The sequence below is a fragment of the Monodelphis domestica genome, chromosome 1 (genome assembly GCF_027887165.1).
Source record: "Monodelphis domestica isolate mMonDom1 chromosome 1, mMonDom1.pri, whole genome shotgun sequence".
Taxonomy (NCBI): Eukaryota; Metazoa; Chordata; class Mammalia; order Didelphimorphia; family Didelphidae; genus Monodelphis; species Monodelphis domestica.
The window spans coordinates 131907907-131934385 of NC_077227.1; the positions used below are offsets into that span (position 1 = coordinate 131907907).

The following is a 26479-nucleotide window of genomic DNA, read 5'->3' on the forward strand; positions in this document are numbered from 1 at the left end:
ATGTTAGTGTATGTGAAGATATGCATATAAAACACACATTGTGAACTTACATAGACATGCCTGTAGCAAAATTTCATACAACACTATTGGAAATGAGCATATACTCTATCCTTCACCTAGGGAAGCTAAGTCTCTTGGAGTTTAGAAGTCTAACAAAATGAAAACGTATACAGTATTTAGATGTGTATCTTGGGAAAAAGTAACCATTGAAAATGTTTAACTTATATTTACTGATGAAATCATGGGTGAATGATTTTTTTATGAGGGACAGAGAGACAGACAGAGAGAGAGACAGAGACAGAGAACGATCTTTTAGGTTTGATTCAGCACTTAGCTACACCTATCAACTGAAAACATGTATCTACCATGGCAAGTAGCCACCAGTCATGACTATAAACTGATAGTCAATGTATATTGAAACTTAAACTATAATACTGATCTGGGCCAATCATACACCATCCAATTTCCAAGGCACATCCTAGGAAAATGTTTACACCTCTTCTCTATAGCTGGAAATTTGTGGGGTTTTCCTTTTTGTTTTCCCCCATTTAAATAAGTTTCTAATTGGTCTTCTAAAGAATGGCATGACAACACAAACCAATGTATACAACAGTTGACGAGAATATGAACCTTTTAACTTTGCCATACTTAAATCTCCACAAGATAAGTAATTCTATGACCTTCTAATGAATTGTCTAACAACCTTCCTTACTTTTAGATCAAATTTAGCTGCCTGACTTCAGAAATAGCATGTGATCCATAATACTTCCCTATTCCAAGAAGGAAGTGGCAATTCTCTCATTACTGGTTATTTATTTCCATAACTAAGATTGGCATAGAACTAAAAATATACCTTCCCTATGGTCAAACAAGTCTCTACCTTTACAAATTTATATATCTACTTTTTATACTTAAAGCTTTCTCTTAAAATAACTTCTTGGGATCTTTTCTCTTTCTGGATTATTAACAACACAACTTTCATTTTTCTGCTCACCCTTAATTCTTGCCTAAACCCCCCACCCCAGGTTTTCTCTTTATTATTTCCACACATAGGGAAATATGTGAAAAACCAATGTAGCTCAGTCACTCTTCATTTTAAATGTTAGTCACTGAGCTGGAAAAAGCAGTAATTCCAATCCATGTGTCCTAAGAAGCAGTACTCAAAAGTAATGAACACTCAGGCATCAGCTTACAGCCCCTCCTGTTCTAGTGAAATGTCAACCAGCCAAATCCCCCAAAATAGCCTCCTTTTTAATTTTTTTATTTTTAAGACTGCTTCTGATTCATATTATAAGTCCTGAAATAGCAGCCAACAATTTTCCATTTCTATATCTGAAAACTTCCACAAAACTTTCAAAACCTGAAACCTCCAAAATATCTGGAACATACACATTCTGTCACAAATTAAAAACCAGAAAGGAGAAAAACCTTCCCTAGAGGGAAAGCAGCTGTTAAGTATTACTACAATAATGATCACAGCTAATGCTTGACATGACATTAGCTCCTTCTTCTATATTCTACCTCTACCCACTCCATTTTTGTTTGTCATTTTCAATATCCCAGGGGGGAAAATATAGCAGAACACTTCTTACCTAGGAATTCTTAAGAGCAAAAATAAACAACGTCTAGCCAGAACAAAGATAGTTCTTCTCTTCTGTGCCGAGCAACAGGTGATAAGGCGAAAGTCTGAATCAAACTGGCCTCATGATCTCAAGAGGTAAAACTGTCCTCTGCTTCCACTTTCGTCCCAATTCGCAAATACATGAGGTTATCCTGAATTGGCTCCTTTCCACTGATCGGTGGTTTCTATTTACTGTTTCTGGACATGGTTACCCATCGATGGAAGTGGTCGCCATGTGAGCAATCTGCTCCCTGCAGCTGCTGCACCGAGATAAGTGGACGCAAGGTTTGCCCTATGACAGCACACTCAAAGGATGAGGCTCAGCGGAAATCCTGTGCAGGGAACCCCCCTCCCTACCCACTGTATAAAGCTCTGAATTCCAGGACTGTTGCATTAAGTCAACAGGCAATGTGACTGGAGGTTTTCTTCACAGGCAGGAAGAGGAGGGTGCTTTACTGCTGTTCTTCCCTCTTTGATTCCTACAGTGACCTAATACCACCATTTAGGAAGCTGAACTGCTTGCTAATCTGTAAGGACACTTAACAGCTGTTACTATTATAAAGAAACTTCTCTGTGATCCCAGCTATTTTCTCTAAATCTAAAGTGAGATGGGAAACAAGTCAATTCCATATCCATGAAGATGCTATTCCCAACACTTCTTTGCAGCTTCATTTTAAATACTCCAAACACAAGTACAGTCTAATAATTGTCTTGGAAAAAAGTAGATATATCTTGGGAATAAAACTTTTGCAGAAGTCCAATTTGGGCTCAATGCGTCTGTCACTCAGGCACTTTTCTCAGGTTAGAAAATGTCAGGGTTCATATGTGGATGAGGCATAAGAAATAACAGTTAAAGGCAGCCAAACCATTCAGAGTTTTTTATCCATCTTGCTAATTAGGCTAAAGCAAAATCTCTTATGTACAGCTATGACTGTATGAATATTGATTAATTTTACATAATGAATAACAAAAAATGCATGACATTTGACTGCCACATCTGAGACACGTGGAACAATTGCTCTTCAAATTTTCTATCAACTCCCCATTTCAGCCTGCTTACCTGCCATAGGTTCAGGTCCCTGGGAGTGTTCAGGTACCTTTTCCTGCTTCTCTCCTTTGGCTGTCTGAATGTCTGAGTTCACAACTGATTCTCCATTATTAGTAGATGCATCTCCTGGAGTCATGCAAGATTCTGCAGCAGCAGCAGCAGCAGTTTTCTCTAGCTCCTCAATGACTGAGTCTGACTCAGGAGAATGGGACTGTTGAGGGCTACTGCTCTTTCCCACAGCAACCACCTCATCTGTAGCTCTCACTTTTTTAAGAATAGCTTCCACCAAGTGGTTAGCAGCCTCCTCTATCAGGCTTTCTTTCTCCAGAGAATTTGGAGCATTGGCCTGAGTGGGTAGACTCTGGGAAGGAACATTTTGGGAGCCTGTCCTTTCTTCAGCCCCAAGCCCATCAGGAAAGGTTTCCGGAGTTTTGTCCACACAAGGAGTGGTGACTCCCTCAATAGCCAAGGGCCTGGTGTCCCCACTGACGTCATTCTCATAGGGCAGTTCCTCGGCAATGGGCTGCAGAAATGCCCTTGGTACCACACTGTCTACCTCCACTTCCTTCAAATGTTTTGTTGTGAGGATGATTTCATCTGCCTCTCCTTTCTCCTGACTAGCAGGCAGCATGTCTGGGATTACAGTTCTCTTCTCTAGGACCTCCCCTTCTGGTGAAGCTCCTGGCAGGCCTGACATTATATCATCCTCTTGGTCTGCCATATGTTTCTGCCCCAGAACATCTTGGTGGCCACCAGACCCCAAAGGATCCTGGGTAGCATTCTCTCTGGAACCCACAGTTACATTTCCACTTTCTTCACAAGAGGACTGAGACTCTTTTATTTCAGGTTTTGTGGCTGTCTTTTCCCTGGAACAAGCCTCAGATCCATCTTGTCCTAGGTCAGCTTCGGTTTTGTCTGTCGTTGCTGGTAATAGCAAGCTGCATTCTCTAGAGTCCCACGTTCCCTGAACGTCTGTAGATAAACCAGCTTCTGATGGTACCTGGCACTGTACAGCTGTGCTTTGCTCAGCTCGCAGTGAAACTTTTGCAGCCACTTCCTTGTTTTGTTCAGATTCTGCAATGAGAATGGCAGAGGGTGTGCCCGCTGAATTATTAGTGTATGTAAGTATTTTGCCCTTAGCACATGAGGCTAAGGCAGGCTGATCACCAAACCCTGATGCCTCTTGCCCAGGAGGTGGCGTCTCCTCTTTTGGCCGGGAAATTAAACAACATGCATTGTCTTTAGTAATAGAACAAGTGGCTGCTTCATTCTCCTTATCTGGTTCCTGAGCCATAGCGCCTTCTGGTCCCACTGGCTCCCTGTCTACTCTGGACAAATCTGAATCAGCAGGCAAAGGGGTTTTCCTTTCAGTAGGTGCCAACGAAACGGTTTCTAATGCACCCACTGTCTTGTCATTAAGGCTTTCAACCCCAATGTCCCTTTCTACAGAACTGAAATTCCCCATACTTGGCTGAGGAGCAGGAAAAAAAGATGACAGGATCCCCGAGTCGTCCTCTGTCAGCAGCCTGTTGGGCACACAAAGCTCTAGTGAAGCATCACAGCTAGGTTCTTCTGTCTTTTTTTCAGGAGTTGCTGTTCCCTTTTCTTGCTGGGAGGGAACAAAAGAAATCACATCATCCTCAGTTATAGATTTAACCCATTGCCCATCTGGCTGAGCAACATGATTTTCAGATGTCATTGCCTGATTGGGTATAACACTTTCTTTTGCTTCACTCAAGGCTGAATGAGGAGGTGAAAATAATTTCTGGCTGAATGCTAAAGGAGTATCCAGTGCTAAATCCTGTGCTAGGTTATCTTTATTTAAAATTGCTATGGAGCAGGGCACTTGAGACCCCTGGTTATCTTCTCTAGGATCAGAGATTCCCTCACTCAAACATGACTCTTTTGTTTTACCCTCAGCAGGTATATTTGGTGAATTTCTCTTCAGGTTCTTGGCCAGGACTGGTTTGCCATCCTTGCTCTCTGCTTCCAGGTCTCCACAAGAAGTCACAGAATTCTGTTGACGTACAGAATCAAAACTAAATTTGTCTTCTTCCGTTGTGCAACAGATGGCTGATTCAATTTCCTGATCTTGGTCTTGAGCTGAACTGCCTTTTGAGGTCTGGTTCAAAACCAGTTCTTTTTCTGGGTAGGGTAAAGTTGAATCAGAAGGTGAGACTGCTTCACACATGGTTGATAAAGAAGAATCCACTTCTAACTCTTGCAATCTCTCTTCTTGACCTTTTAATAAAGATAAAATGATGGGGGGGTGTTGATCCTCCAAACCCTGGTTCTCTGCTACAAGTTCAGAGTTCTCTTTGTTACTTCTGCTTGAAGTTTCAGTTCCTGATACAGTTTCTTTAGTAATGGTTTCTCCTTTACCAAGTATAGGTGAAGTCTGAACATGGTCACTGCTGTCTAAGGAACCTGGAGAAGCAATGCCATTTGAAACACTGGGTTCCTCCACAGAGTCACTGTTTCTTTCTGTATCATGGGTCTCAGCTATGCTGACACTGGAGCTCTTATTAAGTCCACCAGTCTTACTTTCCTGTCTTTTACACAGACTCTTCAGGCAAGTAGCCTCAGAGTTTGTGAGATCACATTTTACTTTTTCTGTTGCTTCTGAAGTAGTGACCCCTTCAGCCCCAGGGACAGTTTGGTCTTCATTTTGTTCACTGATATGTACTTCCTCTGTGGCACCATCTCCAATATTCATATGTTCATCATCTAAAATGGTTCCAAGAGATATTATTCCAGTTTCCTCATCTGTGTTTCTACAGGATGGAAGGTCTTCTGTGTTATCTGTGCTAGCAAGTGTATTCTGTAGGCATCTCTCTTTCTCTGATACCTCTGATACAATCTCAGAGACTATAAATGGTCCTGGCTCCATTTCTTTTTTTATCTCCAGGTTTTTATCTTTCCTCTTACAGGAACAATCTGTGTTCCCTTTGCTCATCAAGTTTGAAAGATCACTTGACTTTACATCCAATCTAACTAGGTCCTCTGTGTGGTCAGGGTTGTCCATGACTCCAAGTTGCTGATCTTCTAAAGGAGCTTCAATGCAGGGAAGAACTTGGTCATCCATATCCAGGACTCTCTGAGCAGGTGGAGGGTCTTGAGATGCTCTCATTAAGGGGATATGGTCCTCTTTCCGTCTGAGATTTGATTTCTAAAAGGCAAAAGAAAATGTCAATAATATAAATTGCAACATATAAACTACACATGCCATAAGGGAATGTAAGCAATAGTCAGATCTGACAGAATCCACTACCTTATTAGGTGACTAAAGCCTTAGCTAAAGCTCAATATTATCCTATATCTAGTTTTACCTTTCTCTCCCACGTCTGAATAATCACCAGGGCCTTAAAAGTTGCTCATGATACTCAAAACTACTAAGATAACTCAATGAATTAAATATCAGCTTATTTTAAAAGTAGGACTAAATCCTAACCCAAAAGTCTTGGACAAATGTGTATCTGTATACTGGTTTGGAGAACAGCTGAGGTAAATGCTCTTTAGGTCTACTCTTCAAAGGATACACATTACTTCCAAGTTCCTTCATATACTCCAAAGACAAACAAATCACTTCACTTTGCCAAATTTCAGGATACACCAAATATTTACTTAAGTATTATATTACCTTTTAATCCTATAAATAAGCTCCACCCTATCCATCTTTCAGCAGTCATGGGTAGACCTAAGTCTATCTTAAAAGCTATAAAGTCTTTAAAAATTCCTGTTCATTAAACGACATTAACTACAGGCCAAAAATTTTAGCATTGGTAGTAAATGCCAAATATCATTCATCTTTTTGGTGAAGGAAAAGCCAATATGCTAAATTTCAAATGTAGAATGAGCCTCGCCCATTCTCAAATGAAGGTAATATGAATGTGTTACAATGCACTGAACAAGAAATCAAATACGTATATTCTGCTTTTGACTCGACATTTGGTCTACCACTCCACAGCCTCATATTGCCTCAATTTCCCTACTGGCAAAATCAGGGGAAGGAGGAAATGTTCACCACCTTTCTCTTTCAGGGCTTTTAATAAAAGTAAACAGCTACATAATTATAAAATATGTTATGAATATTAAAGTGGTAATGATAAAGTAGTCCTTTTTGGAAAACCCAGCATTTCAGCCTTTAACGTCCCTTTCTTCCCTTCAACAGGATACAAACATGAATCAGAGTCCTAAGATCTGCCATTAAAGTCAAAATCCCACAAGTGGCAGCAGTTCATTAGGTGGCAAAAAACAAAAGTATCTAACCTATCAAGTCTCTGGAAAACAAACAGGTGATTCGGCTGACTCAAGAATGTCATGATTTTCTAATATTAAAGAAGCTGGCTATCCACACTTCTACCTCCCTTTCCTCTAATTCTGCCTTATCCACAGCAGAGATCCCTGTGGCACTTTCAAGAGCAAAGTTTCAACTGGATTGTCAATTGTCTTGTGCAAAGAGACCTAAAAAAAGATGCCTGGTTTCCAGGGAGTACATACAGGCAAAAACAAAAGTGATTCTTGTTCTAGGATAAGCCTGATTCTGAAAGGGCAGAGGCGGAGACACTATATGTTCACAGAATGAAGTCACCAGGCCTGCTGGGGTTGAACAATGATGCCTTACCGAATGAAGTCTCTGGTATTTCAATCGCCCTGAATAAAGCTAAATTAAATCATTGCAAAACTGCTTTCCAAAATCAAATCAAATCAATGCTGAATAAAACCTGGATGGAAAAAGAACCTAAACTTAGCTTTTCAGATCATTTATGAAAAATGTAACTCGTAAGTGTGTACTATTTGGCTTCTTAACAGCAATTTTCATTCAGAAGACAAATGACCAAAAGTAGTTGGTTTTAGGTAATTTTTCAGTTTCATAAACACAATTTTAATATAGCCACAACATGAAAAAGTATTCAAAATGGTCTGATTTTGTGTATTTTTTTATTTTATTAAGTATCTCAGAAAATATATTGTAGATTTTAATTTTCAAAGTCAAAACAACATATTTCTTTTATATAATTCTGAGCACTGCCAGGACAAAATACAGTTCATCTAGTCATTGCTCAAGTAGCTTGGTATAATCAAATAAGGACCAAAACATTATTATATCTGAGATGTAACAGCAAAATCCAGAAACTTATAACTAATCATTTTCCAGCATTGATTATTTCCCAATGCTTATCTTTTCAAAAACTTCAGTATCAAATTTAAACTTCATAAATTTGGCATTTTAAAATGTATACAACCTGCCTCTTCCTATCCTTTTCAATTCTTATGTACACTGTACTCCTCCCTCTACAAGTTCTATTATCTAGCAATGTTGAAGTATTAGAAAGTCTCCAGATATGACACTCCAACTCTGTTTCTGTGTGTGCCTTTGCACTGGATGTCCTCAATACCTGGAATGTCTCTCCCCAGAGCCCTCCTTACATCTCCTGATATTCCTGGCTCAACTTCAAAACTCAGCTCAAGTTCCACTTTCTGCAGGAAGCCCTTTCTCAGTGCCTTTCTCTCTCAGACTGCCTTCTATCTAGGCAGTTCAAATCTTGCCTCAAACACTGTAAGACCCTGAGCAAATCACTAGATCTCTTTTGGCCTCAATTATTTATCTGCAATATGGGGGGAGGGGGTAGATGATGATGATGATGATGATGATGATGATGATGATACCTATCTCACAGGATTGTCACGAGAATCAAATGAGAGACCATATGCAACTTTGCAAACTTTAAAGCATTTTATATTTATATATATATATATATATATATATATATATATAAATAAAAGCTATTTACTATATCTCTTGTATTATTTATGTTATCTCCCCAAGTCAAATAGAAATTCATGGAGTGTAAAGGCTATTTTTAACCCTGTTTGTATCTCCATTATTTTAATATAGTGGCTAATATACAGTAAATACAACAATATCCTAAATCTAATTAAAGTTAATTTTACTAAAGAGTGAAAGGCTAGAGATATGGATCATTCCTCCTCACCATGAGCTGTTGTTGGATGTTCATGAGTTTAAAAATCTGTCCTGTCCGACTGTCTCGGGGGTGTAGAGATTCCTCATCTGATTCCGATGTCAATGTATAAATGTCCAGTTCTCGATGATGCCTCACAGAGCAGTCACCATAAGGTATTTCATAGGACAAACTGCTCCAAGAGTCAGGTTCTCCAGCATTCTCCCTGAAAGCAAACAATCTCAGGTTAATACATAAATTATATCTGACAGGTAGAAGGCTTGAAGCTACATCTGTGGATCTTGGCTTAAATTACTGATCTAACTGATTACCTTTTGCAGAAGCAGCTCCACAGTGACGGGATCTCACATGCTTCACTTACATACAAACATATACAGCCATCCCCACAGCCATCCCTACCCCCTTGCCCACTAGTGCAAGAGGCCACATACAGGCTAACAGGGAAGGGAGGGGGATGAGACCAGGAACCTCTCCCAAGGAAGACTAAGATCAAAAGCAGCTTTAAGTTCTTGAAATGGTTAATATTCTGCTAACTAATGAGTAATGAGGAAGTACAAGAAGGTGATTTTCAGTTTGGTTGCCCATAGAAACATGGCATAAAAGAATGACTCTTCTGTGTATTATTTGATACCTTAGACTGATTTCAAATGACAGAGAAGATAGGAGGTCCCATGCATGGAGGGTCTCCTTTAGGAGTGGGAAACACTTTTCAGCTCCTCCCTAACCCTATCACACACAAGTTCCCAATGTCAACTAAACAGAAAAAGACCACTATTGACTATTCTGTTCTTGTCAACATGACCATTCAACATTGTTTTATACATAGAAACAGTTTCCAAGCAACTCAAAGTGCTTTAAATTACATTTTACATTATACTAGTTTTCCAAGATAATATAGTTATAAATTAATACATCACACAGAACCATCTTTGTGACATAGCAAAGACATACAAGTAGATAATAAGAAATTTCCATGACAGCATCCTGAAAAAATCTTCCATACTAGTCCTCTCTGGGGTTAATATTCTGCTTTGACCATCCAAAAGTTAAGAATCATGTAATTAATGAACAAATATTTATTTAGTGCCAGTCACAGAGCTAAATGCTAGGAACATACAAACGAAAATACAACAGTCCCTGAAAACAAGAAGCTTGCAGTACATTCCAATGGGGGGTGGGGGGGCGGGGAGAACCACACTTTCTCCACTCCTACCCCCACAGCCAATATGCAGTAAGCTTTAAAGTCCTGTGGTTTCTTCCTTTGTAACTTCTCATGGTATAAGAGATTTTTTTGACTGAACTAAAGTCTTGTCAGAAGTTGCTTCACACTCCAGGACCCCTTCCAACTTTTAAAATGATCTATCCTAAATTGGTCTGATCATGTCACTCCTCTACTTTAGTGGTTCCCCATTACCTCTAGGATCAAATTTTTTAAAATCACCTGGCTTACAAAGTGTGTTGTAGTCTAGACACTTCCTCCACTCATTCACATACTTTACAATCTAGTCACTCTGGCCTTCTCTGCTGTTCCTTACATGAGGCACTCCTCCCAACCTGGAGCATTTTTCAGTGGCTTTTTCTTATGTCTCAAACACTCTCCCTCTTCATCTCCCCTGCCTACCTCTCCTTTCTTCCTTTAAGTCTCAGTCAAAGTCTAACCTTCTGCAAGATATCTTTCTAGTTCTTTCTTAATCTTAGTGCCTTCCCTCTGAGATTATCTCCAATTTATACTGTACTTTTCTGGTTTATACAAAGTTATTTGCATCTTGTCTTCTCCATTGGAGTTCCTTGACAGCAAAAGGCTGTGATTTTTTATTTGCCTTTTTTTTGTTTGTTTTTGCTTTTCTTTGTATTCCCTATACTTTAACATAGTGCCTGGTACATGTAGTAGATGTTAAATACATATTTGTTGACTTTACAGAGACTGTTTTTATCAAAGTGAGAAAGTGGTCTGGGCTTTTACAAAAGCCCTCTCTACATTGTCTCCCAGCCTCTAGTCTCTTCCCCTTCTAAAATCTTTCTACCATCACACCCCAGCCTATAAGGTGTCAATAGAAACTACTCTCTAAAGTTCAAATTCTTTAAAAAGGGATTTAAATCCATCTATCTGACCCCAAACTACCTAGCTTAATCTCTATAACTTTTCCCTACTGGTCATTCCTGAAATATGTCTTGTATTCTCTGCTTTTATTTATAGCACTCTCTTTGTTTGGAATACCCCTCCCTCTCTCCACACCCCAAACAAACAAAACACCTCCACAAAAATTCTTCTCTTCTTTCAAGAGACAGCTTACATGGCACAAAGTCATCTCTGATCATTCCCCACCCAACAACACACTGAAGTGATCTCAACCTTTCTCTGAACTCTCCAGGTATTGTGACCATGTTCTTCTGAGGGCACTCATATACTGCAGATACTAATCTAGTTACTGGAATATTTATTGCAAACCTCTTTAAGAGAAGGGCCTACACCACCTACTCCCTATATGGTACCTGACCTACAGTGGATACAGACATATTTTTTTAATAAATAAATGACTATATGGACTAGAAAAGAGACAGGTATTGAAAGAGGGGTGAGATGGAGAATTTGGACAACTTTCCAGCTCATCACAAGTGAAGGTTTAGTGGTTTGGCTTCAAACTATGATATTCACACAATATTTTAAATCCCTACATCTATGTGGAAGTTTACAAAAAATCCCAAGTCAAATATAAATAATGTTTGGGTTCCTTTTCTTTTGGATCATTAAGGTCCCTGCTCTCCATCATGAAGGCACACAACAGACTAAGCCAATTAAGGTTTTGGCCTAGAATGTTAAATTCTCATATTTTCTGAATTCATAAAGGAGGTCAGTGGTATGGATAAACCAAACATAATTATAATGTTTTTTGCTTAAGCAAATATTAACAATTCTTTGCATGCTTTGAGTATATAAGAAAAGCTAGGCTACGTAGAGAAATAGGGAAAAACAAGGCTAAAATCAGCTCTCTACTTTAAGGCAGGTAATTGCCTAAGAACATCTTAGATCCAGAGCAATGCTCGTTGTTTCTCTCTTTTTTTTTACTTAAATTTTTTTCCAATTAAATGTAGAAATATTTTTTTACAACTGTTTTCTGACATTTTGCAATTCAGAGTCTCTCCCTCCTCCTCATTCTCCAGGTGGTAAATAGTCTGATGTAGATTACAAAAGTCCATGCTATGACAGAAGAAACACATCATATATACAATAAAAAAATTCATGAAGGAAAGAAGTGAAAGATGGCATGCTTTGATTTGCAATCAGACTCCAATAGTCATTTTCTTCTTTGGCTATGGATAATATTTTCATAATCAGTACCTGGGAGTTATCTTGGAACCTTGTTTTGCTGCTAATAGTTTAATTTTTTACAGTTGATCATGTTACTATAAATATTGTTCTTCTAGTTCTGCTCAGTTTACTTTGCATCACTTCATTTAAGTCTTTTTAGGCTATTCTCAACCCATCCTGTTCATCATATACCACAACATGTTCAGTCATTCCCCAATTAAAAGATATTGCCTCCATTTTCAGTTATTTGCCTCAAAAAAAAAAGCTGCAAAAAAATATTTTTGTACAAGTATATCCTTTTCCCCTATCTCTGATCACTTTGGCAAACAGGCCCAATAAAGGTATTGCTGGGGCAAAGGAGAGGCATAATTTTAAGGTCCTTTGAATATGGTACCACACTACTCTCCAAAAGAGTTATCCCACATCCCCTCCAACATTTATCATTTTCCTTTTTGGTCATGTCAGCCAATTTGTAGGTGTACAGTGATATCTCAGTTGTTTTAATTTGCATTTCTCTAATCTATGGTGCTTTGGAGCATGTCTTCATATGACTATAGATAGATTTAATTTATTCTTTGGAAAACTGCCTGTTCATATTACAGTTACAAAAGAATTGACTTTAGACTCTGGTTTAAATCTTGAGTCTGACTATATTATCAATATAACCTTGGACAAATCATTTATCCTTTCAGGGACCCAGTTCCATCATCAGCAAAATGATGCAGTGGAATTAGAATAGTTCTGAGGTCTCTTTCAGCTCTAAATCTATGTTCCAATTAATTTTTCCATTGCTTATTTTTCTGTCTTTGTATTCTCAAAGCTGAGCAGAGGGCCTATTACACAGCAAGAACTTAATTAATGCTTGTGAAAATGTTGAAAATACTATAAAAGATCTTTTAAAGACCATAGCTTTAGAACTAGAAGGATCCTCAGGGGTCAAAGTCCAGCTCCACTGATTTTATTTTATTTTATTTAAAACCCTTATCTTCCGTTTTGGAACCATACTATGTATTGGTTCCAAGGCAGAAGAGTGGTATGGGCTAGGCAATAGGGGTTAAATGATTTGCCCAGGGTCACATAACTAGGAAGTGTCTGAAGCCAGATTGGAACCTAGGACCTCCCATCTCTAGGCCTGGCTCTCAATCCATTGAGCTAGCCAGCTGCCCCCTCCACTGATTTTACAGAGGAAAAACAAACTAAGAACAGAGGCGTGAAATGTCTATAAGGGTGACAAAACTATTAAATGTCTCAGGTGAGACTTGTACCGAGATAACCCTGGTTTTGAGCCTGGTGGCCTATCTAATACACCACACTTCCTCTCAAAATAAAATGTTTATTATTACATTCTATTTCTGCCCCCCAAGAAAGGACTTATTTCTATATTTATTCAGATTCTCTCCTGTTTTAATTTAAGCCTATTTCCTATAGAAACAACTACTCAACAGAATTCTTATTTTAAAAAAATTCTTTATGAGTGTGAAGATAGGCTTTGGCCTTTCAGATCTAACAAATCATAGGAGCACTATACAAATTTGAGTTCTTTAAATATATGTGAGAGGAGAAAGATCTTGATGTATTGGATAAAGAACCAGTATTCAAGCCAGAAAACCTGGCTTTAAGTCCTGCCTCTGCCACACATTGGCTATGTGAAATGAGGCAAAGCTCTTAACCTTCAGTGCCCCACACAAATTTCTAAGTCTCAAATTTCAGGGAAGAAGCTAAACTGCATTGGTAAATTTTTTTCATCTAGTAGTTCCTATACAGATGAAATATAGGTATAGTCCTTGTCCCTTTCTTAATATACACGAAATTGAATTGTCACTGAATTAAGGGTACTTACACATTATAAACAAAGTACACACCCTGGTAAAACAGGAGGTTAACACTCAAAATCACATCCTTATCCAAGGGTTTATGGAGCCAATAACAAATCTGGTGGTAATTTCATATAACTAAACAATGTTAGAGCTAAGGAGCATTTAAAGCATCTTAGGAATATGGCAGATTTCAGTTGCCTTTTTCATCCTTGACCTTAAAGACATCACAATGGGAATTTATTCAATATAGACAATTTCACACACACACACACACACACACACACACACACACACACACACACACATGAATAAATTTATATTTGCCTATGAATGCATATACACATATACCACTGTGAGCCTTCATTTTCAAAGAGAACCAATGACATCACAGGGTGCTGCCTGACTTGTGCATGATTTGTATTTAAGGGAGACAGGGTTGTACAAATTTGTCAGCCTCACTTTTCCAGTCATGAGAGTCCAGGGACAAGACTAAAAGTCATGACAATCGGTGATGACCCAGGATGAGTGGATGGCTGACACCTTCGACATCTGCCTAAGTTCTAGGTGCTCCAGAATGTCTGCTTAATTCAGCTGCCTTCATGGTCATTGGAGCACACTGTTCTTGTCTGTCCATTCTCCCAAAGCAAGTTCCATTCTCAGGCTAGACACACTACCCCAGTTCCCCTCTGGGTTTAGGACCCAAGCTTTCCTGGGATGTGGCTGCTGTACTCCTTGGAACTACAGACACAGGGTAGGGTAGGAGGGGGATCCCCAAAGGGGCTGGAGCAGCCCTGAAAAAGGCATGGCAAGCCCCCACCCCAAAGGTGCTAATGCTTCTTGAATACCTCCTATTTAAACATCTAGATACACCAAAATAACAAACATATATAAATGTGTATATGTTGATGTACATGTGTATATATATGTATACCCAGATATGCTTTTGGACTGAATAAATTTAAATGCACGTGTATATGTACATATAGAATACACAGAGACATAGATTTATTCAATATAGATAATTTTGGGCATGCTCACATATTTCAGGAGTTTTCTTAGCCTTAATGAGGCCCCCTAGAGGCATATTAGACAGTTACAAATGAGACCATAATTTAAAGAATTCTCCTGCATTGTAAAAGTCTGATATCCTCTTTTGGCCCCTCAGAGCTATTAAGCACCTCTTCTCAAAGTTTACACTATTTATTTGTTTAAAGCATTCTTAGAAGCCCATGAAATAAATTCCCCCATACTTTTGATAGTTTAATTTAAGCAAAATTCTCATATAACAAAAGAAAAAAGAACAGATTGTTCTTGGTTTTTATAGAACTTGAAAGAAGTCTCAGTGGTTTCCAAGCTTCTATACAGGCAGCCTGAGGCATGAAGGGGTTACTGTCCCTCCAGGACAATGTGGAACAGGAAGGCTTACAGGGCCAGGGAAAGAGGGCTGTCCAGCATTCCTCACAAATGGAAGGAATGCAATACTTCAAGAGAAATAATCTAAAACAAACACCTTTGGATGGAAATGTTCCAATGTCTACTCCTAGCCTAAATGAGTCAACGGAATAATGTACAGAGAAGCACCAAGCAATTATCAGATGACTTAGGTCATGAAAGACAAAACTTTTCTCTGCCCACTACTCTGCTACCTCTTGATTTTACAAAACATGTATATCCTAGCTCTGCCTGACAACTGGAGAAAGTGGGGAAGCCTATAAAAGAAGTATGGAAACCACAAATCCAGTCATGTTGAACATTAGAAGCAGCTGGGGGCACCATAGTACATAGAATTGGGTCTAGAGTCAGAACAGAGTTCATATATGGCTTCAGACACACTAGCTGAGTGTGTCCCTGGACAAATCACGTAATTTCTGCCTCAGTTCCTCAACTGCAAAATGAGGACAATAATAGTACTTCTTTCCCAGGGTTGTTTTGAAGATCAAATCAGATAACATTTATTCAAAAAACATTTATGCACAGTGCCTGGCAAACAGTAGATGCTATATAAATGCTTATTCCCTCACCCCCACACCTACCCAAGAGTGTCAGCCAAAAGTCTTAGTGCACTTTTAAGCTATTATAATTTTAACTTCTAGTCAGTTTCTCAGATAAAGATCTAGAACTAGATATAGAATATGAGCCACTCCTCAACTGATAAATGGTCAAAAGATACAAACAGGAAGTTTTTGATGAAGAAATCAAAGCAAATTATAACTATATTAAAATGCTTTAAATCATTATCAATTAAAGAAATACAAAGCAAAACAATTCTGAGATATTTCACATCTATCAGTTTGGTTAAAATGATAAAAGAACAAAATAATAAATGTTGGGGGGATGTGGGGATTCATTATTGGTAGAAGTATAAACTAATCCAACCATTTAAGTTTATTTCTTAAGGAGATCAAGGAAAAATGAAAAGAAACTATGTGTTCTAGAATATTTATAGCAGCTCTTCTTGTGGAGGCAAAGAACTGGAAACTAAAGGAATATCTACTAATTGGGGAATAGCTGAATAAGTTGCAGTACATGCTTATAATGAAATACTATTGTGCTTTAAGAAATGACAGACAAGGGGGCAGCTGGGTAGCTCAGTGGATTGAGAGCCAGGCTTAGGGACAGGAGGTCCTAGGTTCCAATCTGGCCTCAGACACTTCCCAGCTGTGTGACCCTGGGCAAGTCACTTAACCCCCATTGCCTAGCACTTATCACGCTTCTGCCTTGGAACCAATGCACAGTATTGATTCCAAGACGGAAGGTAAGGGTTTAAAAAAAAAAGAAAGAAAAATAAAAAAGAAATGACAGACAAGATGATTACAATAAAACCTGGAAGTGAGCAAAACCAGGCAAATGTACACAGTAACACAATAATATATGACAATCAACTGTGAAGGACTTAACCATTATCAATAAGGCAAAGAAACGGGTCAACTCCAAAGAACTCAAGACAAAAAAAGGATATCCAGCATCTTAGAAGGTACAGTCTGAATGCAGATTTAAATATACCATTTTTCCTTTTTTTCCTCCATGAATTTTTATTTCATGTAAGCAATATGTCTTGTTTCATTAGGAAAATATGTCATATATGATAAATATGTGCAGCCTTATATACAAGTCCCAGGACTGAAGTTTCTACCACTATAACTTTTAACATAATCTCTTTGAATCAATTTTGTCATCTATAACATAAAGATATTGGATTGGGTAGTCTCTAACATCCCCTTCTAGTTCTAAATCCTTTGACTCTAAGGTCAAAGTCAGGGACTATGTTTAATTCATTTTACTAATTCCCTATGATGAAATCCTATGGAGTTGGAAATAAAAAGGCTGATAGTGATAAGCTTGTTAAAAGGAAAATTTGACTAATACTGAAATCAAAACCTTAATTTGTTAAAGCTTATATAAAATTTTAAAATTAAATTTGAAAAAAAGATAGTGGAGAAAAATGCAACACAAAAGCCTGAAGAAGTATCCCAAGGATTATAATGAGATATTTATTCCAAGAGAAATGGACATAAAATTTCTTCTAGCCAGTATCTTTGACCTTTTCATTGAACTAAATAATCTAACAATTTAGACCCAAATGATAAAAAATAAATTTACCCTCCTCCCAAAAACCGTTATCCCACAATAGATTTAGGCATGATAATAAAGTGAGGGCTCTGGAATGATTTCATTATACTCTCACTATTGATCAGAACTGTGGAGACCAACATGTATAAAAAAAACTACAGTTCAAGTTCTAGTGTTAAAATCAATTGGCTAAAATGGAAAATATGAATCAATAAAGTAAACAAGTTCTGTTTATAGATAGTAATATAATAACTAGTTTCTCATTAGTCATCATAACAATAAAAATCAAATCACAAAAAAACATCATTTTGGAAAGTAATTACTATAATTCATGGAATAAATGTGAGTGATGAGAAAAGAAACTTTAGTTACCTACTTTTCAAATATTATGGTGTTCAATTTAAAAAATGAACTTAAACTGGTTAAATTCTGGGGAGACAAGGCCTTACATATTACAATTGAAGAAATATTTTAAGTCCATATAGAAAAATGACAATAATGCTTCTTTGGAGAACCAGGCTACTAATCTGGCATAAAATTGTAACCAATTTTCCAATTTCTGATACAATAGTGTTCAGTGAAAATATCTACTTTCACTTTAAGGATGTAGGTCAGGAGTTTCTTCCATATAAATACACAGGTAAAGGAGAGAGATGGGAGTCCAAAAGTGCTGCTTCCCATTTCGCAAAGCTTTGAGATTTTGAGATGGGAGAGAATCTTGCCAAGGTAGCTGCCTAAATTAGAAGTCTACTGGAGAGCTCTCTCTCTCTCTCTCTCTCTCTCTCTCTCTCTCTCTCTCTCTCTCTCTCTCTCTCTCTCTCTCTCTCTCTCTCTCTCTCTCTCTCTCACACACACACACACACACCCCTCAAAAAGAAGTTCACACTAAACCATGATCAAGAAATCTAATGAAAACTATATTGACTTATTCTATCTGAGATTTGCACAAAACACCAGGCAGAAACCAAGTTCAGCAAAGCAAACAAGATCCCAGAAACAAGACACAACGACTCGGTGTCCAAATGCAGAAAAAAACAGAGGACTGCTCTAAGAAACCTGCAGTGTTGACCAGCACAATGCTAGAGTCTTCAAACCAAGAGAAAGCAGGCCCAAGAGTTCAGGAATCCCAAACAGTCTCTTGCAACACTAAAAAGATCCTCGAATATATAGTGCTCAAAACCTCAAAGGTCAAGGCAGGGAACTAACCTGAAAAAGGAAGAAGTCAGGTCAGCTCAGGAACCCCAGCAGCTCAAGACAAGGCCAAACACCACAACTCAAAGTGCAGCAGGGCCTGGAGCCTAAGCTTGGCACAAAGTCCAAATTCAGGTACCAAAGGCAGAGAAATTAATTTTTTAAAAAATTAAAATTAAAAAAAAAAACAGCAAATAAAAAATACCATCCAGTATCAATTTTTTTAAACAATTCTAAAGATCCTCCAAAAGGAGGAGCAAGCTGCTCTATAACAGCGGGAAACAAATGCAATGGGGAAAAGACTTGATTTTTCTACAAGGACTACATGAATACAAGGAAGAAATGAAACAAGGGATAAAAACAGAAATAGAATCTTTGTAGAATAGAAATGGAGGGAAAATAAGTAGCTCAGAAGGCAGTAGTAAAACTTACCTAAAAAATGGCCTCCCTAAAAACCAAATAGACCAAAAAGAAACCAATGACTTCAAGAGACAGCAAGAAATATAATAAAATCAAAAGCTTGAAAACATAAGGAAAAGCAAAATATATATACATATATCAGAAATAAACAACCTAGAAAACAGGTCAAAAAGAAATTGTTTAAGATAACTTGGACCTCCTGAAATCATGTATATGTAAAATCTTAGAAACTTTTTTTTCAAGACATCATAAATGAACCCTACCAAAGATTATGAGACCACAGTATAAAGACAGAAAATACACTGTAACCTCCTGAGAGGAAAAAAATATTCAAGCAGACAGAAGCAGTTCAGAAACAAAGGAATTCTAAAGTCAAGATCACATTAAGAACTAGCAGTCAGTTTCTACTTTCAGTGAGAGGATATCTTGGAATACAATATTTCCAAAAGACAAAAGCTATAGGTTTACAAATCAAGAATAAATTATTTTGCAAAAGTAAATATAATCCTTAGGGGGAAAGAGGGAAGAAAGGGGTAGGAGAAATGGCCCTTTAATGGACATACATTTTTGATTAAGAAAAAAAAAGGCCAAAGCTAAATAGGAATTTTGCAAAACAGTAAGGAGTCAAAAGAACCTAGAAAATTAATTTATCTGAGCAATTAGGAGTTAATATGGTGATTTAGTGCTAATATTAACAGAGAGGGTAAAGCAACTATTGTTCCTTCAAAACCTCATTGCCTTCACAGGGTACTCAGGTAGTTAAATTAAAAAAGCTAGAAGTCCTAGGAGAAAATTGGTTTTGTTCTAAGGGTCTGAAGAGAGGAAAAAAGAAGGGAGTATAAATGGTAAAAAACAGTTTAGGGAAGAGGAAGAAGAGGATGAACCTTGCTATTTCTCATAATAGAAATACCTGAAAAGAACATACAAACGTGGAGGAAGGGATGGGGGTGGGGGTGGGGGGGATGAATATTGCTATTACTTAAAAGAGACTGAGGGTTGAATACAAACATGGGCATGTGCACACATACACAGAGTTTGGGACAGAAACACCAAACGCAATAGGAAAACAAATAGGGATAGGGAATGAGAGTTAAAAGAGCAAGTTTAATATGGAAAAGAGAAAAGGCTTAAGTCACACAGATTTTCCAATTCTGAAGGAAGAATTAAAAGATGGAAAGAAAAAAAAAGGAAAATTACTAGAAGCAAAGAGGGTTTTTTAGATTACTTCTTAACCAATTAGAAAATAGCTGAACAAATTATGGTGAGAATGAAGCAGAATATTATTGCACTGTATAAAATGACAAAATACAAAAAGACAATTTTAGAGAATCTCGAGTATTATTAACTAATGTAGTTTTAAGTAAGCAGAACCAAGAGAACCATTTCTACGGGCCAGCAAGACTTTAAAGAATGACTTGAGAATTATGATCAATGCGGTGAACATTCATGTTTCTGAAGGACCTATGATGGAGCACATTATCCATTTCCTAAGACAGAGGTGATGAACACAAGGTACAGGAACACATTTGGGTAAGGTATACAGTGAACAGCTCCTTGTACACCATGATCTAAATGGAGCTGTTCATTTTAATGGCATATAAAATTCTTGTACCATCTTCCTTTTAAGTAAGTAATCAGGCAAACCAGGAGTTGAAAAAGGAAGGGTGTTTATGGATATGTCTATTCATATCTCTTGACAACATCATCTGGAAGAATTACTTGTATTCTTATAAATTTGACTCAGTTCTCCATATATTTGAGAAATGAGGCCTTTGTCAGACACTTGCCATAAATCACACATACACACCCTTTTCTACCCTTTTCTGTTTTGCTTCTAATCCTGGTTTTACTGGGGGGGGGGGGGGGTTGTGAGTAAGGATCTTTGCTACAGATCTTGACTATGCAACATTTTAAAGAGAAATAAGTAATGAGTTATATTCAGAAACAATTGGTTTATGACACGTGCTTTTAATCTCTCTCTAGCATTGAAGCATCTAAGTGGTCTAAAAAGGTGATATCAAAAAAGACTAGGATAGGCACAATCAGAGTTCCAAGAACTGAATATGAAACTCCTGGGACAAATAATAACACACAAAAGGTATAACAGTAATAAAACCATTTTACATTTTGTTTAGCATGTTATGGTATACAAAGCTCTTTCCCATGTATTATCTTTTTTAATTCTCTCAACCAGAAGGATAGTAGGTAAAATGAGTAATATTCTTCATTTTGTGAATAAGGAAACTGGGCCTCAGAAAAATTGAGAGATTTGCCTTAGGGTACAAAGTGGGTAAGTGGAAGGGACTAGAAATGAGAGCTACTTAAGTCTTTCACAACAACAACAACAACAAAAACATGATTCTGCATAAAAATCAGCTATGAAATCTAGTGATCCACAAAGAACTTCTCAGGCACTTAGATGGGTTAATGAATTGTGTCATTAGCTAAAATTCAGTCATCTAAAGAATGAACTAAAAGGGCCTGTTCACTGGTATCCAAAATAACTAACAATGCCTACTAGCACTGAATGAAAGACTGAAAAGAAAAACCTTTTTCACCCTAACAGTCATTCCATATAATCAAGTCCACCAATCACTGTTTCTGCATTAAAGACCATAGGTATTCTTTAGGGTAAAGGTAAACAGGGAACTTTGGCTCACCCTAAATAAAGGTCATAGTCGAGTTTAATGCTTGCAAAGAACAAGATTCTATTGCAACTGTGCAAATTACAAAAATAAATTTTCTGAGCATATGAAATGGCAAGCCACAGTTACATACTCTTCTTGTGGGTTACAAAAACCCTTTCCTCTCTAATTCAATAAATAAAGATAATACAAATGCTATTATACTCATCTTAGAGATGAGAAAACTGAGGCTCAGAAAGGTTTAGTGACCTCCACTGATCAAACAGCTGGTAAAGATCAGTCAGGTTCCAAAGCTCTCATCTCCAGTGCCCATTCTACTATTTACTACAAAAGTGCTAAACTTGGGTCAACATTCTAGCTTTGGGTCTTATTAGCTGAGTTATCTGTCAAGTCCCTTTGTAAGCCCCAGTTTCCTCTTCTTTAAAATAAAAAAATAACATCAGTTATACTATTTTCTTCAAAGGGTTGCTAGGAAGAAAGATTTTTGGACATCTTACTGTGCCACATAAATTTCAGCTATTTAATTATCATTCTCTCTCTTCTTTGTGATTACTGACTTCCAATGCAGCACAAAAATTTTCAGTCGTGTTATTACCTCTAGGATACTGTTACTAAATCACATTAAATTCAAAATAGTTGCCATTGGTAAGAAATACATTCTATTTTTAAAGCAACAACTCTGAAAGAACAACAAATGTATTTTCTTATATTTAGAAGGCCATACCTCTAACAACTAACTTTTCAGTACTTTCTGAAGCTCTCACATCTGTGAGAGTACCTTTCAAACCAACAGAGGAAAAGAAACAACAATAAAACAACCTTTTTTCGAGCCTTTCCAACACTAGATGGCAAACAGGAAGTTCAAGTTCTTTCTTATATAGATGGAAGGAAGAATAAAATGAAAACCTAGAGAACAATGAGAGAAGAGCTAAAAGATATGTGAAGAAGAAAACACTCACATATGGCTTCCAATGCACCAAGAATATCGTACGCCCATCCTGCATCAGACTGTTTTAAGGAAGAAAAAAGCAGCCTGGTCCTCATGAGTAAACATTTTGCCCCAATTCTATTTCTGATAAGGAACTATTGTATCCAGTTCCTTATTTTACAGCTCTTGCAATATCTTCAAAGAAACTACAATTGCACCAACAGGCCATACACTTCAATGAGTTCCAAAAAGAAAGGCAGATGAAGAAGAAAGGGTGTCACAAATTAGAAGGGATAAAAGAAACAATCCAGCAAGTACTATTTACCTCTCAGGTACCTGACTATCTGTAGATAACATCTTGCCAGTTCAAAGTAATCTCAGACATACTAGCATAAATACAGATTCATAACATTTGGGGTCACTTTGTTCCACTCTCTTCTCAGTGTGAATTACTCTCAACTTGGCAACAGGACTTATATTGGGGGGCAAGTGGTTATAAGAAAAAGAAATGGAAGCAATGGTAAAAAAAATGTTGTTATAAAAAGGGTTAGGGTTTTCTGATTTGCAGTTGTTTTTATACATAATTGAAAACACATTCAAAAATAAGATACAAGCAAAAAGTACATTGCTTAGTAGCAGGAGTCTGGTGATTCTGACTTTTAAGGAAGCACCAAAACATAGATGTCAGAGTTATGGACTCAATGAGAGCTTTAGGAGTAGAAGTTATCAACCCAAAGGAAGAAAATGGTTCAAAGATAAGAGGGAGGTAATGAGTTCATCTCATTACCAGATTTTCTCATCAGATTCAATATCATAACCCTGAAGATGAAATTAACTTTGTGACAAATGCTACAAGAAATCAATTAAATAATGTTAAATGTTTCTGCATTATTTCTTTACCACCTCCTTTTGTCTTTTTATTGAATAGGGAATGCAAAAAGATTTAAGGCCCAGAGAAAGGAGGTCCTGGCTTTAAAACTGACCTCAGATACTTTTTTACATGACACTTAACCCCCACTGACTAAACTTTTACTGCTCTTCTTCCTTGGAACCAATATATGGTATTGATTTTAAGACAGAAAAAACAGGTTGGGGGGTGGGGGGGAAGGATTCTAAAGGCATAAACATTGGAATGAGGATTAATTTATTTTTTCTAATCCAAACTGAGTGAAATCAATGGTCCCAAATTTTGATATAAACTGAGAACTGAAATAAAATTAATTGAGATTATAGGCCTATGTAAGAAATATCTCACCAACACATTCCAACTCCTCCCTGCCAAACTTTTTGTACTCCCAGCAGTGACACTAGGTAGTAAATAATTTGTGTAAGATAAACACCACAGTAACACAAATTCACTATTTTTATATAGTAGACTCATGTTATACAAATAACCTCGATAATATTAACTCTTTGAAATATTAAGCCTAAGCTCTCCTTCATTTCATGCTGTCATTTCTTATTTATTTTCTATTTTGAATTGTTGTTCCTACTTTAATAATTTTGATTAAAAATTTTTTTTTACTTTGGTAGGTAGATGAGGATGAAGAAAGGAACTAACTAGACTTACAATTTTATTAGTACAGGGAACTCTCTGGTAAATAAATTCCCTCTACCATGGCAGAATGGCCCCTTCACCACAACACATTTTCCTAAAGGATTCTGGGTAGGTTATAAGAAGTTAAGTGATTTGGTCAGGGTAATACAGCCAATATATATCAGAGAAAAGACTTGAACTTGGTCTTCTTGGCTCTATCAACTACATCAGTGGTCAAAATCAAACCATAAAAAAAGAAGTTATGTAGTGTATGTCATACTACACCAAACAAGGGATATCTGTGGGTGACAGATTGCCTAGGTTTCAAAATGTAAGATTATCTATATGTTATTATATTTTTATGTATGATAAATATTTTCCAATTACATTTTATTTTGGTTCAGAATGCATCTGTGCATATTTGGGCCACATAAAATCTCCCAATCGTATGCTCTCAACTATACCATGTATTCCTTTAAAGAGAGTCTCACATTAAAGTAACAGAAAAGGTTGTAAGGCTAATTTTTGCATTGTGCTTAAAATTCTAAATTAATTGGTCACCAGGGAAAATCCCAAATAATAAAATACCCAAGTCAGCTGGAAATTATGGTGATTTTAATTAATATAGAGAGAAGGAATTAAGGAAAAGAGAGAGAGAGAGGAAAGAGTTAATTTAAACTGCTCCGGCTCAAGCTGAGCCAGACAGGAGTTAAACTCCTTGGCCAAAGTGGCCTCCCTGAGCCCAAGGGAAAGGAAGTCAGTCTTACCCAAGTCACCACGAGATCGTCTCAAGGAAGCTGTCTGAGGGAGCTCCTCCAGGTTGAGTTCTGAATATCTGAATGCCAGCATGTCCAAACCTCCAATTCTGGCCTTTACATCCTCTAAGATCTTTTCTCTTCTGTCACCTCCCCTAAATTTTCACATCTACCAATCCCAGCAGATGCTTTTCTCCAGGACTGCCCATTCTTTAGTTCTTACCTTCTCTGGTTAGATTATATCTTTTGAGCTACTTCACACTTCTTTGTTAAGTTCACCTTATGTTATTTATTTGACCTTTTTGTAATTAATTTAACCTTTATAGTTACTTAACACCTTTTTGTATTAAGACCTAAAAATAGACTTAGCTTAACGTTCTAGCTTCACTATAAGGTGAGAACTAAGTACCTTCATTATTCAATCAGGAGATTACAACTTTATCTTCCCCTAAAGTACTGTCTGAGTAGGGTGGAATAATTTTCAAGTTCACAATCCTCCCTGATGATCATTGGGAGACTAGTCTCCCCATTGATCATTTAACATAATCATCTTGTAGTCCTAAAAGCACTTCTAACTACAGATGTATACAATATTCAATTTCTAATAGGAAATTACAATAGTTAGAGAGGAATAGAGAGAATAGAAAAGAGAGAAAGCAAAACCAATGTTTTGCTAGGTGCATTGATAAAAAAGTCAAATTGGGGCAGTCCCCTTTGGCATAAAACTGTATATTTGCAATAAATAAATGTTCAATCAAACTTCAGTTCAATCAACCACACCCAAAGTTCATTCTTGATCTTCTTGATGTAATATAGGTTTTCTGGCATCTATCTCCAACAATTTAATTTGGAGACTATACATTTGTTTGGACATTCTGAGCACTGACTCAGTGGAGCGACGGAAGACCAACACCCAGACTTCTTTAAGACTGTCACCGTTGGTGAGTGAAAGCTGACTTAATAACCCTGCCTTTCTGGAGGCTTGAAACCTCCAGGAAGGACCCAAACTTCTTGAGACTCTCTCCCCCTGGCTGGGACGTAGAAATGCTATCTAGAAACCAGAGTTCGCTCTCTCTCTTCTCCTTAATTCCTTCTCTCTATATTAATTAAAATCACCATAATTTCCAGCTGACTTGGGTATTTTATTATTTGGGATTTTCCCTGGCAACCAATTAATTTAGAATTTTAAGTCACAATGCTAAAATTACCCTTATCAAGGTTAATGATAACAACAACTACTACTACATCAACATACTGCTTTACGGGTTACAAAGTGCTTTAAATATGAAATCTCATCATCTTCAAAACATCCTAGGAGAGAACTATAGATCCTATTATCATCCCCATTTTATGGATAAGGAAAGGCACAGGTTAAATGACTTCCAGCTAGAAAGTGTTTAAGGGCATGGTTTGAATTTGCGATAGACTCCAAGTCCAACACCATATATACTGTCAAATCTAGCTTTTGTAACAAAGTCTACTAATTATTTATGTATTTAAGAGGAAAAGGGAGTCCTAGTTATTGTCTTATTCTATCATATGTAGCTCTCTGTTATGAGGTTTTGGTTGCATGTTCACTTTGTCCCAAATCTGCACTGAAGCAAATTCCATATTTCTAGCATCACACAGTGCTGCCATAGGGAACAACATAAT

At 37.2% G+C, this 26479-nt stretch overlaps 1 protein-coding gene across 10 annotated transcripts in view; it reads right to left on the bottom strand.

Moving 5' to 3' along the window:
* The window catches only part of AKAP13 (A-kinase anchoring protein 13), a 422215-nt gene that overhangs the window by 158857 nt on the left and 236879 nt on the right, over positions 1–26479 (bottom strand). For 9 of the 10 annotated variants that reach the window (XR_008913836.1, XM_056806779.1, XM_056806775.1 and 6 more), the window contains exons 6-7: positions 8666–8858; positions 2682–5838 (exon numbers count right to left, since the gene is read on the bottom strand). Coding sequence is in view for 8 of the 10 variants with exons in the window: in XM_056806779.1 (XP_056662757.1) it covers positions 2682–5838; positions 8666–8858 (3350 nt within the window). In the remaining 2 variants the exon portion in view is untranslated. Of the gene's footprint in view, positions 1–1592; positions 1916–2681; positions 5839–8665; positions 8859–26479 lie in introns of those variants that run through there. The other variant, XM_056806780.1, reaches the window with a different exon arrangement.